An 18973-nucleotide genomic window follows, 5' to 3' on the forward strand; every position below is an offset into this window, starting at 1 on the left:
TGGAGCTGCAGCAGAACATCAGAGCTGGAAGAGACCTCCATCGAGCCACCATCACCTTATGTATGTGCAAACATATGGATATATGTCTGTATTATACAAATATCTGAACAGACTGGTGTTTGTGGCTCAATTACTGCTGTCAGGAAGGTGGCTACTGCTGAGCAGTGCCATTTCATGGGTTGTGTGGGAGTGTTTAGAAAGGCACAGGGGATTAATACCGGATTTACAGCGAAGAGATCCTGCAGCCCAGACCATGACTGCAAAAGGGGTCTTGCTTTTCACCGCTCACACTCAATCCAAAAGGTAGAAATTGCTTTCCCATGCTGTAAGGTGTGTCAAAAGCTTTACAAGCCCATGTGGCAACCATCTATCTATAGTCTGGGGTATGTGTGCTTGTTGTAGAAGAATTTTCTAGCTCTCCATGAAAGACCTCAGCAGCAAAGCACTTCTGTAAGGTAGGGAGGGGGACTTTAGAGGTTGGAATTGGAGGCTATAAGGCACAAAATAAATAGAGTAACACAAGGAGTATTTTCCAAATCTAGATTAAAATAGCCACACATATCTTCAAATCTTCTGATGAACTTTAAGAAATGTACCTGCACTGTAGTATTGACAATTCAATTTATAATAGCCAAAGGTAGAGAAAGAGCTAAGGGTATTGATTAAACCATGAACAAGTATACCATTCCTATTTTTATGGCTGTAGCTACAATAAATATAGGGCAAATTAAAGTTTTAACCTGTTTGTTACCAGCACCTGGAGAAAACTCCAGATCAGGAGCTGAGAAAAACAAATAATTTAGGAATATAGAAGCATATGCAGCAAATCATTAGAGGTTCTTAGATTTCAAAGCAGAAATCCTTCCAATCTCAGTAAGCAAAAGAGAAAATACAAAGAAATGCCAGTTCCTTAGTGTCTACATAATTAAGAGGCTTATGAATTTGTGGGCTCTTTAACTCTAGGAGGCTGACTGGTGGAGAGTGAGGTACTGTGGCAGAGACGCACGCTCGCTTCTGTCCTCAGAACTTGTTCTGGAGCTGACACTGCTTTCAACTCCAATTAGCTTACTCAAAATCATAGCCCTGACCTTTTTTCAAAGAACTGTTATGTATGAATACACACAAACTGTGCTAGAAAAAAAATGATGATTCAGTGAAATATGGTCCTGTGGGCTTTTGGTACTAGAAAGACACTCCTGGGAGTGATGGAGGCCAGCTGGCGCTGAGCACTGCTGCCAGAAGAAGATCTGGGGAGTGAGAAAACCCCCCCTGACTGTTCATAGGGATGCTAGCTACTTAAAATACTGATGGCACTTTCCTTTGGATGTAGTGCTAAGATCCTTCCGGCTTCACATGCTAATTGAGAGCGTGATAAAGGGAGGGTAACCTCCACACCCCCCTCCTGTTTTAAACAACTCGCTTTTCTATATTTAGGGTGATCAGCAAGGTCTAGATATAGACTTTGTGCAATATTATGAAATCTTAAAGCTAACTAAATTCTTAATTGCACTAGCAGGCTTCTTGCAGACCACCTGACAGGCCCTAGTGGCCCTGGTGATATGGAAAAAGGAAAGTTCCTTTGCCAAAGGATGTGATGCATGTTTCATTTCAAACCAGGATCCCTGCAAGAACACCTGAGCTATGTGCCACACAACCTGTTCAGCTTTGCCTATCCCTTTTGGCCTAACAACCTTGGAGACCCCTTACCCATCCCACTGAAACACAGTCCACAGCTCTTATTACTCCAAAGCTCCAGTTCCTGTTTTTTTATAATTCCACATACCCATCTTGGATCAGAGTTTCACATAAGTTCTCAGCGCATACCAAACCACCCATCCTCTTTCACCCAAAAAGCTATCTAGAGCACCACCTAACTCTTGAGTCTCCTCAGTTCCTCCAGCCTTCTGCTCCAAACCTCCTTCTGCCTAAACCTCTCAGCTTCCCTGCTCTTCCCTTCCAGACTGCCACTACCACTGCCACTGCCATCCCTCACCACTCCATGGTCAGGAACGCCAAACACTGGTCCCCTGGCAGTGATGGCTGCTCAGCTCTCCATCTCTGGACTCCTCACCTCTGCTTGAACTATCTGCCAACATCTACACCCACCCCAATGAACTTCCACGGGACTTTGAGCCCACCTTCCTCCCCTACAGCACCTCTTCCCCTACCATTCCCCCAGAGGGAATGACCCAACTCCTGCATCTCACAGGGAGAGCCTAAATACAGGTTGCAGTTTCTAGAAATATACTTTTAAAAGATGGAAAGAATAAAAAGTACGATCTATTTTAGGAAAGCCAGATGCCTTTAGACCCTGTATTTCCTTGCTTTTACTCCACAATTAGATCTGGGACTTTCTTTTTTATAGGCTTTGGAAAATAAAACTGCAGAAAATGCACATGTAATTTTTTCCTTCCCCCCACCCCTTACCTCTAATAACACAGAAAGCATTTTTAGGTTTATTTTCCTCTCTTCAGTCCTGTGTTTGTGAAGAAGGTGGGGGAGGTGAAAGGCAACTAAGACCCAAAGAATTAGAGGTTACTTGTTCTTCTTTGTAAATAATTGCCATGCCATTGACTGAGTGCCCCGAAGCCCAGCTGCCTGCTGACAGACTCCTGTGTCAGCAAAAATCTCTCTTGTTCTGCAGGAGGCTTTAAAATCCTGATGGGTGGAACACAAGGCAGAGTACAAAAACTTACTACCAGTTGTTGATAGCACACAGTTTCTTTTCAAATTAAAACATTTTTTTTCCTTTCCCCTTACACCAGGGGTGCTACCTCAGTGATGCTTGCTTATCCATTCTTCCTTTCTCATGGAGGATGCAGAGTTCTCACTGAACCATTTTTTTCTTCCCATTGAGATCTATCATTGCAACCAGAATGCAGCTTATTTGATTAACCACTTTATTAAACCTGTTTTCACCTTTGGAAAAGACATTTTGTTCTCCTCTATTTATAGAACACTAAGACACTGTGCAGATACAGTTATGGATCAACACTTAATTAATCGATTTTTTTGTAATAAAATAGCTGTGTGAGGAGGTACAAGGACCTCACTGATAACAAAACCCTGCTAGGTGCCTCATTTAGACCTTTTCCTATTTGAAAACTCCTTGTTCTGGTACAGGAACTCATGTGCTTCCTTTTAAGCTGTACATGTTAATTTTCCTTCTATCCTCACATTGCTACCAGTGTTAAAGACTGGGACAAAAAATCAGGATACAACAGAGCTTACAGCAGTAGAATGCACACTGTGCATTTGAAAAGCTGTGGAGTGGAACTGAACCAGTAGAAGATCTTGTTTTCCAGCCATGTAGAGCTTTAAATGCTAGAATAAAGGAAGATAGAAACCTGGTCTGAACTTTCTGAATTTTGGTTCAGAAAAGGTCTGAACTGAATTTTCAGGAAGTGGAGTCCGAAAACTGGCCAGTAAATCCAGCTAGGGATAGCACACAACTTCAAGTAAGCCTGAAAGCCTTCACTAGCACAGCTCAGGTGGGGGAGGATCTACTGCACTCCTAGACAAGATGCTGTAGTGGCTGATAGCACACATCACTCTTTTCTGGTCAGAACCGGTCTTTCAACAGGAAGAGTAAGGGCTCTCTAATATCACTAGAACAATTTTCTAAATGTATGGTCTCCAAATCAAACTGTGCCCATTTTTTAATGGACAAGATGAGCTGTTTTTCCATCTAAATCAGCGCTAATGTGAGGCTCTTCCCCCTTCAATTATCCCCATTTCATGGGAGTTCAGAAGGCGTGCAAGTGGCAGTAAAATCAAGCTTGATGTTTTGGTCTGATTCTTCGGTGCTGGTGGGGACAAATGGCAACATAGCACTTCATGCTCAAGGTATGGCCTGTTCCACTGATGTAAAGAGAGAGAAAATGATTTCCTAAATATGAACCTTTCAGTCTGAGAGAAAAAAAGCACCCTTCATTGTCACTGCAAAAGTAAGCACTGAGGGTCTTTGTACATCTTGCACACCAAAGAGAATCCTTTTGACTACATCCACAGGAGGATGTCTTTTGTAATGAGCTACTTTAGCTGAAAATAAACAGCATTTCCAATTAGAAAAGACACTGATGTGAGTTTGGTGATGAGGGAAGTGTTGAAGCTGACCACAAAATCTTGCTTAGGGCAATGGCAGCTTTGTGTTATTTGGCTGAGAGAGGTTGTGCCTCTCCATCCATCTCTCCTCCTCCTCTATCCAACCAAGCCCCACCCCATTCCCATCACAACCATATCCAACGCAGCTGTCTCTTCTGTGGGGCCAGCAGCAGCAGCCAGCTCACAAGTGGGCCTTGCAAGGGAGGGAGGATGCATGTAAAACATATTCTGTGGAGACACAGAATCAGCACTGGCAATGAACTTTGTGATTTTCAAAGATTCCCTTAAAGCTGAGCATTAAGTTCCTGTGATATTGCATGAAAGCTTGGCTTTTATTCAAATGGGGAGAAATTTTTTCCAGTGTTCATGGAAGCCAACAAAATCTTGAAGGCATTAACTGCAAGCGCCTCAAAGACTCAAAACCTAGACTGCAAATGCAAAATAAGGGCTTTAAATTTTTTATTTGCACTTCCACATCTGTTAAAAAAAATTCATGGGGCTAAGGAGATAAAAGAGAGGAGGAGTGTCAGGTTTTTGGATGTTTTCAGAGGGAGGCAGTAAGCACATTATGAAGCAGCTGCTTTGACTGGCAGTCTCTTGCCCACCTGGAGGAGAGGACCTGCTGTGAGCTTTCCAGGCACTCCTCAAAGAGAGGCAGGTAGAAAGCAGCAGCAGCAGGAGGGGTCTGGATGAAACTCTCTCCCCTTTGATTCCTGTGGTTTGTGCAGAGCTCCTGTAAAGTTGAAAAGCACTGGGGAAGACCGTGTAGTTATCTGCCAGAGCTCAGCTGGGGAATTCAGGGGTCTTTTGCTGCTCCTGGTTTTTGGTCACAGGAGTGATAGTGCTGCAGTCCACCTTTCATCTCATGGTCACAGTCTCTGCTTTCCCTGACACCAGGACACCAGGGGTGTGTGGGGGGCTGCTCAGCAGAATGGAGAAAAAGGCTCTGTGGTTCTCCTCTCCCTGCTCTTGCCATCAGCAGAGCTCACTCCAGCATTACAAAAGGATAAATAGACCTTCAGCTCAGCAGCTCCTGCCCCCACCCAGCAGGCCTTCACTCTGTCCTCTGCAAAAGAGTCACAGTGCCTCTCAGGATCAGGTGATGGATCAGCAGGGATGACTGGATGCTCCACACGTTTGATCCACCAAACTCTGCCATGGTTATGCTTAGATAAGCACAGGGAGAAACACTGTCAGTTTTCCACTGAATTTCAGAATTTACTACATTTTTACTAGCATCTTGTTTGCTTGAATATGTTTATTTTTATCCCTCAGGCAAATATTTCTGCCTCCTGTGAACCTTTCATGTAAATCAACAGAGGCATTTGGCAAGCTATATCAAAACTGCAGCTTTACATATCGCTGAAGCGGAAAATAAATGGAAATAATTACTGATGCCTCCAAGTACAGATTTGTTTGAAAATGAAATGTGTAGCTTGGAGAGGGTGGGCAGTATATATCTAATGATTTCCTGTAGCTTACGTAGCATTGGCTCAGACATTTTTATTTCATTCCAGGATTAGTTTTTTCCCTCTTTTAGGGGAGATCAGGGAGAGATAGTGGCTGTTTGTTTGCTCATTTCAACCATATTGAACAGAATCAGATCTTCAGTTAGTTGACAAACTACTTCCCAACAGGAAGCTTATGTTTGATGTGTTGCTGTGGAGCTAATTTACATCATTCTGACACTGAACAAAAAACTGCCCAACTAGCCAACCAAAAAAACCCCAAAACTCAAGTAAAAAAAAAAAAGAGAGATGGCATTAACTGCTCTGCTTCACAAAATGTCCCATCATGGCAGTGTAACAACACTCCAGCTTGTGAAGCTCTGCTGTGTTTTGATGATTGGAGAAATGCAAGGGAAAAGTCAGCTCATGACTGAAAGTACAAAAAGGTAGATGAAAAGAAAATGACAAATAATTTTCAAGTTGACGGTTTGCTGCATTTAGCATGTTCAAACAGCATTTTGAATCTTTTAAAGGATGCAAGATCAGCTTCACATGCAACAACAGCTGAATGGCAAAGAAATCAGAAGGGATGAAAGTCTTCACCTATGTCACATCTTCTAAATCTGTCCCTACTGAGGTGGCAGGTTTCTCAAAAGGATGTAATCTACACAGAAAACAACAGATGTTTCTTTGTTAGTGAAATGTTCCTGCCAAGAGTTATTTCAGGTCTTATTTTAGTGTGCCAGCCAGCCCAGATGAAAGAGGCCTGCCTCGAAAACACAGCCTCCAGGGTCTGGGGAGAGGTGGCATGGGCTTGGCTCTCTGGGCTTGGACACCACCTCCCAAGTACACAAATATACAAAACAAAGGAGACAACGATTTTTGCCTGTGGTTACCAGGTTTGTTTTGCTGGTGACATAATTGAGCATTCACTGCACTGAAATCCTTGATTGCTTGCCCCTGTTTATGCCAGAGGCATGGATATTTACTGACCAGTCCAGGGCAATTTGAGCAGACCCAGATCCGAGATACTGCTCTGAGGGGAAACTGCAGCCTGCAACAAACTGCTCTGAAGTGCCTTTAATTCATGTAGTTATTTCCAACAATGTGAGTGTCCAATAAAACACTCTGCTGTTGACAGCTAATTTCTGTAAATCATGTTCTGATGTTGTTACAGAATTTGTAGTATGTAAAATTTCCAATTAAAAAAAAAAATCATCAAAGATTACTAATTTGCAAAATCTCCTATAAGCATGCAAGCTTATTTCCTGACTTTTTCTTTCATTCTGTCTAAGCCTGGCATCTTACAGATGTACTTTCTGCATAGGCTTCAAAGAAAAGGAATGCATTACTACAAAGGGTTGTTTTGTTGGGTTTTTTTTCCCTTGTATGCACACACAAAGTTGGGCAATCCTTAGAGGTAGATACCAAATAAATTTACTCAAGCTAATAAAAATGTTCGCTTATTTTGTTAGTTTAACAAACATTCTTGAGCTTATTTCCCTAGAATATCTTTGCAAAATAAATGAGCTTAAAGGAGTGCAAGCAGTCAAAATAAAATAGGTGAAACTGTTGAATTAGTTTTACCACAGATGGCAGGAATTTACTGGTAAAGTTATTCATACATTCTCAGGCAATACTGTTCAGGTGTAACATCTCTGGAACAGAGACAAATCTAAGTTATTTTCATTGTCCTTTAAAACAGTTCAAATGGAATGTATTTGCCTTCTCACTCAGCAAAGTGGGTAAAAGGTCTAGCTCTTTAAGTGCTGTTGTTCCAGTTTCAGAGTAGAGAGGCTATAAAACAGGGGTGCTTCATTAAAATACCATAGCTGGCACCTCTCAGAGGCACAGGAAAGGAATATTCACACATTATAAATTATAATTGAGATTCAGGTCTCCCAGGGAGAAGAGAAGGTAACTTGTCATTTGAAGTGTTGTGAGTTTCTGAGAGTGGACCAGGAGTTTAGAGGGTATAATGATATCATTAAGAAATGCCCTTGCAAAGCAAGCAAAATTATACTGTGCTGTTTCTTGAAAACCACAGGAACTCTTTATTGTTCTGTCAGCAGCAGTTCAAAGAGCTATGTGACCCCATTAACATTCATTCAGGCATGTATAACAAATTGGAGGGGGGAAATTTCTTGAATAGTTAATTATATTTTGTGTGTTTGAATACCTAACACTGTTAGCCATAAGAGCTCAGCACCACAGAATACACACCTTGCACACCTGGTTTACCTCACAGCTTTATTTTTCTTTTACTATTTAGAGGAGAAAGCAGTACCAAAGGTAAGGAAATGGCTGGGAGGTTGGAAAGTAGAAAAAGTAGATAATGGCTAGCTGATTTGATTGGCTGTGGTTGAACTCCTCTAGTATTTGCAGTCCTTCTTCCATGAGCAGCAAATATTATAGGATGATGAGAAAATCCTTTGAACGCACTTATCCATGTCAGTTGGGAATATGTGGGGTGATACACTCTAAACATAAGCTAGAATCCTGCAGGGAAACCAAGCTGATCTCACTTTTGATAAGGCACAGCTCTTGTGGCCAAAGTATGTATGCATTTCTTTATTTATTTATTCATTTATTTATTTATGCGTGAAAAGTTGTCCCAGAAGTTCTTTCACACCCAGTGGCAAATGACTATAGTCCCCACACTGCAGTGATCATGGGCTCAGTTTAAGCAAAGACAGTGGCCAGCAACAGAAACTGAAGTTTGCCTGGTTGGTTTCAAATGCAAAAGTTAATTTTTTATTTCTTTTTTAGAGAGAATGATTGGTAGATATTGTCTCCAATATTAACAGGAAGCCCAGTTACAGTGATTAATTAAGTCAGAAGCTTTATCTGTACCAATTAATTAATTTCAGTTCCACTGCAGATTCAGGAATCCTTATCTCTTTAGGACTGTCTCCTTGCAGCTTCCCTTGCACTTAGGAATGAGATTGATAAATTATGTGATAAAGGCAAGGACCATCACAAGGAGTTTAATGCTGTCTGTGTTATACTGAGGAGATGTTGTTTCCTCAGAATTCAGTTCAGGTTCTCTGTACTTCTAAGAGACACCAAACAAAGTTTGGATTGTCAGTGGGACTCTTCAGGAAACTTCAGTGTGAAGTTGGACTAGGACCCTTTGCAGCAACTGCAGGTGTCCATTGACATAAACATTCCCACCAAGCCACAGGAAACAATGTCTTCCAGACACTGGGCATATATGCTACTGAGCACACTTACTGATTCAAAGATGCTTCTAAATTCTCTTGGAAAATAGAAGAATACAATTTATCTTACCCTATAAGCCTAGGCAAGCTTGCCTTCTGTTTTCAGTTCACTGAAATTTCTGCTGTTTTCCTCTGTAATTCTTACACAGCCATCAAGTACTTTGCTCATCACAAATATATTCACACTTCTGCCTTTCTTCTGAAGAACTGTCAATCTAATGACCTTCCAAATGTATCTGCTGCTTGAAGAATATTTGCATTGGAATGATACTTGTGTTAGCTATGTGGTTTCTTTGCTGCATTTTTATTGCATGTAGATTGGAGTTGGTCAGAAAGCCTCCTCTGAAATGGAAATTATTTTTATTACCCTTTGGCCTTGCTATAAACTGATTCCACTGCAAACAGTTTGTAACAGTGGGAGTGTGCTCAGACTGTGCTCAGACTGAAAAATCACAATGTATATTTTAATGCTCTAATGGTCTAATATGTCTACCAGAAAGGGATGAGAAACACGTCCTGAACTAATAACAGGAAGTTTTGAATTACAGAGAAGTAGAACTACTGGATGAATTTTCACTGAAATGCTTTTTTTTTCCCTCAGAAAATGTCCATTTGCTGAAACCAAAGCTTTGTGGGGCAAGGGACAGAGATGAAGAGAGAAGGAAATAGGTTGAATATTTCTCTTGGTGTTTTCAACACTCCTTGGAAGACTGTGGTGTTTGAGGCTGACATTTTTGCATCAAGAAACTCCTACTCTTCATAAATATTTGCTTAATTGTAAGGTTGCACATGGTTAAGAAGAGACGTAAAAATATTTGAGAACAAAATGGAGCTCTTCAAATCACTAGGCAAATGTTCTTATTGATGTACAGAATTTCCAAAAAGGGCTCATACATTGAGGGACTCTTTGTGCAAGCGTAGAAATCTCTCTTGAAGTGGAAAATTACTTTCTGCCATGGTTTAATAGGGATGGAATTACAGCCTTCATCAAGACAATGGTAAAAGTTCTATTTGCATCAGCTGGGACTTCACCTCAAACCTACTGAAAACATTGTAGCCTCCTTTGACCATGTTGATCATACACATATTTGCCATACAAATATGTATGGCTACAAGTCTGTCTGACCATACAAGGCTTGAGGAATTTGTAAGTTCCTTTTTTGAGGAGGAGATAATAGTACATGAGGCTTTAAAGAAAATTATGTGTGCAGGAAAGTCCTAGTTTTCTGCACATAAGTCAAACAACAAGTAGGCAAATGTTTCTAAAAATCATTTGCCTTTCTGCAGAATTTTAAAATTGCTGCTGTTTCTGACAGCAGCTTTTTGTTAAAAAACCTGCACCAGAAATTACCTTGCTTAGAGGAGCAGAATGAATGCAGAGTCCTGCCAAGAGCCCTCTCCTGCCTCTGTGTGAGCTGAGCTGCTGGGTCTTGCACAGCAGCAGTCAGGGACCCACAGGCAGTTCCACTGATGCAGCACGTCCTTGAAGGCATGTGCTAACGACAGGGCTGTGAGCCAGGGGTGCAAAGGAACAGCTGATCTTATCCTGCCACAGCTGTCTTCCCTGGAGATGGGAATTTCAGTTCTGCAGTTGTTAGTGAAGGCTCCAGCAGGAGTCTTCTCCTGGAGAGAGCCAAGTCCTTGTCTACCTGTGCTCAGGGGATAATCTATGCCACTGTGCACAGTCATATCAGACCCTCCTGCTCTGACTCCATCTCCCTATACACCTGTACCTCCATTGCCACCCCACATCTCAGACAAAACAACACCTACTTCAACGCTGTTGTCACACAGCACCCACTGAACTCTCACTACTCCTGTCTCTTTCTAATCTAGTCTTGTATATGCAATCTCTCTCCTATTTTTGCATAATCACTGTGGATATTTGCCACAGCAAGAAATTACCTGTAAGTAAATACTCTCTTCAGGAAGCATTCACTCGTTTCCCATGCTTAAAAGGAGAAAGCTTTTGGAGTTGTAAAAAAAGTTAAACATATTACAGAAGCATCATTCCTGAAATTTTATGGAATTATGAAGGACAGGGATAATGTAATTTAATGCAAGTACATTAGACCAGGTTCATATTTTATGAGAGAAAGAAACATTCAACATATAACATGATCTATGTTGGTGGGAAGGTTTGAGTATGACTGGTGTTAGCTCTAAGCTGCTTTTTTACTGTCTGCCGCTAAGAAACAGGTACTTTCTGTTCAAGGCAGACTTACTGCAATAAACTTTCACATTTCCTTGCTGGGACTGAAAGAGTATTTTCTTTCTTTCTAATGCTTATCAGCAACTTGGTGAGATCTTTATTAAGGTGTAATAACTGGCATTAAAAGAGACTTTCCATTTAACATATGCAGCTTGTCCTTTACTTGCAGCCAAAAGCCCCAAAGCATCCTACTGATAAACATGGCAGGGCTGATCAATTCTACTAAGCAGTTAATTCCAGTTTTCAAGTGAAAAATGTGAGTCTACAACCTGCTATCCTTTGCTTTTTCCTTGTTCCAGTCAAATCCTTAGAGATGATAGACACACAATGAACATAGGCCTTCTCTTGGAGAGACTGAAGTCTGTTTATCTGCCTTTTTTTAATATAAAATGAGTCAATCCCTCTTCTCATCTCCTTTAATTTCAAAGGCTCCCTCACTGGCAGCTAAGAGAGTACTCACTCTACATATCACAACAGCTGCTGGAGACAGATAGCGCGAGCATTTCTGGAATGATTCAAACCCACCTTCTTTCAATGGATACTAAATGCTCATCATTAGCTGTGCTTCACCTGTTCCAACACAGGTCTCTAACATGAAACACATTCTAACACTGAGGGAAAAGGTAGCAAGGTAAACAGATTTGGGGACTTTTGAGGCTTTTTTGGTGAACATATTGCAGATTATGTCATTCAAATACTTGTGTATACATGCAGTGTGATGTCTCATATGAGTAGTGGACTTGAAACCAAGAAAGTTTTTTTGCTACATATGTTTGGAAAAGAGAATATCCAGTTCCATCTTAAGCCATCTAATAAATTCTGATCTTTAGGCACTTTCTAGTTGCTGAAGATCATTAGAACTTGAAGGTGTCTTATTTTAGGAACAGTTCAATCATTCTTACTGAGAGGGGGTCTCTTTTTCCTCCACAGACCAGATTTGTAGGTCCCCTTCTGTAGGTTAACCCATGTTTATGTAGCTCATATTTTCTCTATGGAAATAAGCTTGAGTTCCTAGCAGATCTTCTAGAGTTACTAACAGGGACCCTTCTTTGGACACATGAAAACCTGTGATTACAACACAAGAACATCCTGCTTTTATATCCTGAGGAAATCACTTGTCCTCTGGTAAGACACTACTAAAGGTACAGTTATCCATCTCCAAGAATCCAGCCTAGGATATCCCCTTTTCTTCAATTTCCATATCTTGGGGAAGATAATGCCAAGGCTTTTGCAAAAATCCAAAATCTAAGTATTCCTCTAATTTTTTACTAGTCTTTAAATTCTGGACATAAATATGAAAAAATTGTCTGCCTTTAGGTAGGTTTCTTTCTAACAGGGGAAGGGAAAGAGGGGCAGATTTTCAGCTGCCACAGATCATCATTTCTCTGCAGATGTGCACAGAACCACAGCCAGTTACCCTGTTCCAGCAACTGGCCTCAGCTCTCTGCTCACTTTTGTCAACATGAAAAACTGAGGAGAAGCCAAACAATTGGATGAGCAACTTTTGAATCTGCAGTCAGTCTCCAAGAGATAAAGTGTTAAATCTACATTTAGGGCCTTTTTATATGAGGTGCTAAGGTTTTTTGGCTTGTCCTTTTACAAGCCAGTGGATACATGAGCCTGTACCTGGTTTTCTTTGCATAGCTTCTGTCACTGAGGATTTTATTTGTTCTGACTTCAGGAAGCAATGACAGAGCTCTGTCTTTCTATTAATATGACCTGTTATAAATACCAGTGGAGACATAATAACATCATAGGATATTTATAGCACAGGCAGACTTAACCTTACACTACAGATTTCTACAGAAAGGCTGAGTGTTTATCAGCTCTTTACAATGAGAATTCTCACTCACTCTAAAGTTTCAAGTAACAGCAATGTTATGTTCAGAAACGCTGTGGAAAGAGCAGTTTTATCCTATACTCACTATGCCAGGCATCTTATACCCTACACCCTTCTCATGACTCATGAAGAGTTCCACTGGAAGTACTTATTCAGACAAAGGGATCACATTTACCTCGGCTTTCAGAGTACAGATGTGTTTAAGCAAGGAAAGAAGAGTCAGTTCCTTGCTCCAGTCTGGAGACTCCAGCCCAGTCTGGGCTGGTGAAGGAGACATCAAGTTTTCAGGGCAGAAGGTTTGGTGAAGTCTCCAAACACTCAAGGACTGCCTGGATTCTGTTCAAAAGCCCAGTTTGACCATAACAAATATTAAATTATGCCCATTAAGCCAGGCCATGATGCTCTGAAATACTGTTCCTTTACCTCCACTTGAATTCAAACCTCAAAAAGCAAGAAATACTAACAATTAAGGCAGAAATCAAAGTTTCCTATCACTCATAGTAAAAGATTATTAAGCATTTTGATTCCCAGATTAAAATTTTTGAAACAAACATACTTCCAGATAATTTTGGAAATCTGTTCCACTGTAATAATGCTATTCTGAAAATACAGCATAGTTCCAGGAAAAAAAAAATGGTTCTGACTTGAAAACTTTTATCAGCTCTAAAGACTCATATTTTTCAATAAGATTTGGAAAAAACACTATAAAAAATATTACACCTGTGGCATAATATTAGACTGTGTTTTTTTTCTTTAAGATCTACATTCTTCTTCGCTTTTGAGCATTTTTTATACTATAGTTCTTCCTTCTGAAGCACAACATGAAAAATATTTGATTGTATAAGATAATGACAAAAAACAAATAATTTGCTGCTATAATTGAACTGACATTAGGTTTCTTGATCCTATAAAATTACAGTAGGAGGAAATCAGAAAAAAAGACTTTTAAAATCTATTGCTTATGCTAAAGATCAAAAAGCTTCATATAGTTCTTAACAGGCTAGTTTTCCATAAACTGTCATCTCATTCTGGACTTTGAAGTGGAATAATCTCCAAACAAGCCTGTTAGCTTGATTTTCTGATTTCATCTAAGTACGAATGCTATTCTGTAGCATTAGCAAATGTACCTTTGACAATTTTCTAAGAGAATCTTATACAATTTTCCCTTATTTGAAGATTTTTCTCCAAGATTTTTATCTGTACCACTATCTGATCAAAGTGTTCTAAAGGCAAGCATCATTGATTTCCTTTCATTTTCCTCTCCTCACAGATATACTAGCTTCAAATTTTGGCTGGATATGATAAACTGAAGATAACTATAAGAAATGTAATTGTTCTCCTAATGTCCTTTGTTGGTCAAATCTTGCCAGGTTATTGCCAGTGAAACTCTGGAGACAAATTCCTGTTTGCAGACCTCAGTTGTTCCCTCTTGTTACTGCTGTTCAATGCAATGATTGTGAAATTTCAATCAAAGCCCTATTGAACCCCAAAGACCACTCCTGCAGTGAGTCATCATTGTCACAAAGTGGGAATATGGTTTATTTCTTAAGAGTCACTGTAATCACATTTGAGGACACCTGCGTGTGAAGCAACTATCAGAGAAAGAAAGAATGCAGCCAGGAAATAACCATTCACCCTATCTCTTGTTTCACTACCTTGAGACAGCCTTGGGGCAGGTTACCTGTTAGGTAAGGCAGTACTAGGTACTCTGGATCAGGGAAACCTCATCTTCAGGTCAGTTTTGAATCTAGTTTGGTGATTTGTGTCATAAGCCACTCAGCTGGGTCTTGGTAGACCATAGACTTCTGTCTTCACTTTCACCAAATAAATGGCAGGCAAGGCCAAACCTTCTGCTGTTTCAGAGGTTTTGGAAGATTTCTGGATGCTATTGAGAAGTTATTGCATTTCAATTCAGAATACTGGCTGGGGGGATTTCTAAATTGCTACAGGCATGCACATACACGAACTGCAGTACATAGCCCTGGTGTTGGATCAGGCAGGAACAAAGAGTGTTTCTTTATGCTCATTGGTATGCCATAAAATCAAAAGTCCTGTCTGGAGGCCAACCAACTACATCCTCAGAGCAGAAACCAAGCAGCCTTAAATTAAAAAAACTGTCAGGGTTTCACTGGACATGAAGGCTGTCTTCACTGCAACACTTCAGCCTGGGTTTCCAGGATTATTGGAGTCGTTGAATGCAGTGGTCAGTAGCAAGCATCCTGTATACTGAAAAGTGACCATTTCTTACCTGCTTCACTAGATTTATTTTAGACACATCTCTTTCCCCACCTTAAATCTTGTGTTTAATGTGTTAAAATTAAATACATCTGCAGGGTCTAGGAAGAAGTACAGCGTGAGCTCAAAGCATACAGTGGCAATTGTCTTGTGCTAAAACAGCAGAGCTTGTTAATCAGGGATGGCTTAAGCACTACAGAGACATTTGTCCCCACACTGCTGTGACATGATGAGAATTGCCACGCTGTACAAATACTTATTTAACATCTGAACTGCTGTTGTTTGAAGTGGAGGCATAAGGGCATTTTTAGGTCATTAAATAACATAGCTGAGATACAATGAGCTGTCTTGTGTGATGCAATATATAGAGAAATCCATACAGAAAAAGGAGTAGTATTGAGCAAAATGTGCATTCAGCAATGTGGTGATGTAACTCCTACTTCATCTTTCTAAGCATTTACAGATTTTACAGTGTTTGGAACGGAGCAGCCTGTATAATAGCAATACATTAATTTCTAGCCAAGTCCACTAGATTTGACTAGTGTTTTACAACTCAAGATGAATTAATATGTGCACCTGTGTAATGCTTGTTGTCTGCACTTAGTGGTAATGCATTGTAGCAGTGATTTGAGAAAAAAATTGGAGGCAAATGCAAAAACATGGAATTGCCAAAAGATTAATTACCTGAAAGCAATTTCAAAGTAAGAAAAAACCCAAATTCACAAATTATTAAATGCTATTTTTTAAAAGTAATCCTATGTGTCAGAACTTGATGGTCTGAGACACTGAATTACAGTTTTAAAAACTATAGGAAAATTGTTACAATATGGCATTAAAATTGCCATTACATAGAGAGAGGCTAAAAGTTCCTGGTGCAAATAGCAACATATGGGTTCAGGTCCAGGAGAAATGGTAAGAGAGGATTATTTTCCTTCCGTCTACTTAATTAGATTTACACAGGACTTAATATAACCCAAAATCTCTTCATAGAAAGGAGGACTGAGATAACCATGTAATCTGCCTGTCTGAGGATTTGTACTTGCACAGCGCCTTAGCTATGAGAAAAAACAAGGAACTGAAGCAATCTGCTTTTATTTCTGGACATCATCATCTCATGGGAGCAGGACCTGACTTTTTTACTTTCAGTGACCTCCAATGCAGTGACTCTTTTTCTAAAGTGTGTAGGTCTTGTCTGCATTTCAACTACATTTCATACAAATTCTACATTAGGATGGCACTAGTTCTTTTACAATAGTAATAGAACAAAGTCTCAATGAAGAGACTTCAGCAGCAATGGTGAGAGCCAAAAACCCCCCCAAACTAAAAAGCCCCCAACATCATTGTATGCTAAACGTGTGCTTTATAAGCATGAATGTCTTGCTTTTAAAACTGGTAAAAAGGAATGCAGCATTCACAGCTCCTACTACTCCTACTACTCACAAAGCCAGTGGTTAACTAAGTTTAGGACATGTTATCCCAATTTGTAGTTTCAGAGAGAGTCATATTTTTAGTAATCCTGGAGAAGACAACAGTTACTCAACTTCAAATAGGAAACAAAATGCACTTGCATACTCAAGTAAGGCAGCCTCCTTCAATTGCACAGAACAGGATGTCAGGCTGATGACAGAATTAGAAGATCAACTGTGGTACTCCCAGGCTTCAGTACTTCCAGTACTGCTGATGACAAATGCAAACAAAGTGGAGGCAGACAACCTGGCAGTGCCATGGCCAGAAATTGGATGGGATGAAGGCTGGGCTGGCCTAGTACTGAATAGATGGAAAAGCTAAATTTGGACATGCACAAGGATGCTTTGCTAGAATTTGATTTACTTATGAATGTCACTTGGCTTTATCTTCCTGACTAGAAGTTTTTTTGAACCACAGAATGTTATTCTGTATGAAGTGATAGTATCTGCAGAAGATAAAGTACTGTGCTAAGGACTAATTGCACAGCTTGACTTTCTAATTTGTTAGAATAGGTGAAAATTCCTCACAAAGGGGAACACAGGCTTAAAACTGCAGGCAGATTTTTCTACCTCATTTTTGAATAATAAAACAAAGCAGACGCAACCATGATCTAGTTGTAGATAATTTGCTAGTCAAAAAATTAGTTGAACAAATTGTTCCTTCTGGAATGTAAGTTAAAATGAAAATGATCACCCCAGAGAGAATTTTTCTTGAGGTATTTATGACAACAGGATATCTGATTAGTACTAAGCAAGAAAAAACCAATTACCTATCTCTCCTTTTAAATATCTAGCAGCATGAAAACATGGTCCTTAAGCAAGCTGGTATAAGATTGAAGTCATCCCTGCTTTGAGCAGGGAGTCAGACAAAGTGATCTCCAGATCTTCTTCCAACTTAAATGGCCCTTGGAGTCTATCAAATGCCCTCAAATAGTAAGGTTATGTAAAAAGTCCTTCTCGGGTCTAACACCAGAGATGGGCTCGGACTTTATTAGAAGGGGCTGAAGTCCTCTCTGACCACCACAGTTTATCCTCATCCTCAGGTTGTGCCATCCTCAGGTTGCCCCATCCTCAGGTTGTCCCATCCTCAGGTTGTTCCATCCTCAGATTGTCCCATTCTCAGGTTGCCCCATCCTCAGGTTGTCCCATCAGGCCCCAGCTGCCTTGTCCCCACCTCCTACCTAACCCCATAACAGCACGTGGTGTTAGCTTGCTCCTATTTATCTGCAAGCACCAAGTGGATGTGCAGCCCCTCCAGAGTCTGAACCATAAAGTAACAGGATCCTGTGTGACAAATGAAGGCAGTCAGAATGAGGCCACAACAGGGAGCCTGTCCTCCCTCTTCCTCATTTCCGTCCTCCTCAAATGCATCCCCCGAACACAGCAGCGCTCTTCCATCTGCTGAGGGAGCTGCTCTCATCTCCTGTTACCCTCCCTCTGCACACACATGTGCTGGCATGTGGACTGCACACTCCAGAAGGCAGACTCTGCTGGGTTCTAATCCCCTCGAATTCTCTCATGGATTAAACCTCAAATCTCTAACCCTCCTTCTTAATGCGGTGGTAAGTAACGCACGTCCTGGCTACATTGATTTACAGCTGAAATAAAAGTGAAAGACAGATAAAATGAGATGTCTGAAAATCGATCTATGCAGCAAGTGGATGGAACATTAAAGCATTCTGGATTATTTTCTCCTCCCTTCATTTTGCCCAGGGCCTGATGAAGCAAAAATCACTGTCTGCAGCAATAAAAGTTGTAGGTACATGTGTTACCCTCCACCTACCTGTAACCCTTCAATGGCCAGTTTGAGGATAGATGGTGTAAGCTTGGAGGCTTGCTTGAAGGAGAAGTTGCTCCAGTCTATAATTAGAATGAAGCCATTTATCTGAAGCTCCTGATCTTCAATGAGCACTTCCAAGGAAAGCAGAATAGCCCGAAGGATATCTATGAAGGAGTTCCTAAAGCAAAAGCAGAAAAAAAAAATCAATGGTTGCAGTTGTCTTCGAACCTCAAGATACTCAATTTTGCTATGGGTGGGGCATGAGTGAGGGACAGGGATTTATTCTGGTAGAATGCTGAAAAAGAGTTGTTTCAGAGGTGTCTTGAAAGAGCTCCTGCTCCAAAACTGCTTGGTGTGATAAATCTTGCTCACTGATGGATAAAATAAACACTGAGATCTCCTCAATTTTACTAGTAGACCTTTCAACAGATTTTAGCTAAGCTACACTGGGAAACTATTTTTCTGTGATAAAATGAAACAAAGTCAAGCTATCAATTTAAATCCTTGCTTGTTTGGATATACTTTACCAGTTTATTCCCTTTCTCCTTACCAGATTTTTTCTTTCCCTTATTTTCAGAAAAGGAAATAAATCAGCACAATGTTAATATAAAAGATATCATACAACTAGCTTCTGTGCCTTCTTTCTTGAGTGTAGGGAATGATCCAT

At 40.4% G+C, this 18973-nt stretch overlaps 1 protein-coding gene across 1 annotated transcript in view; it reads right to left on the reverse strand.

Moving 5' to 3' along the window:
- Window positions 1-18973, reverse strand: part of CLVS1 (clavesin 1) — a gene marked incomplete at both ends in the record, with an annotated part of 87110 nt that overhangs the window by 45164 nt on the left and 22973 nt on the right. Inside the window, one exon of the mRNA XM_084209256.1 lies at window positions 18310-18484. Coding sequence (XP_084065382.1) covers window positions 18310-18484 — 175 coding nt within the window. The remainder of the gene's footprint in view (window positions 1-18309; window positions 18485-18973) is intronic.

The sequence above is a fragment of the Fringilla coelebs genome (assembly GCF_963513975.1).
Source record: "Fringilla coelebs genome assembly, chromosome: 1".
In the NCBI taxonomy this organism is placed as follows: Eukaryota; Metazoa; Chordata; class Aves; order Passeriformes; family Fringillidae; genus Fringilla; species Fringilla coelebs.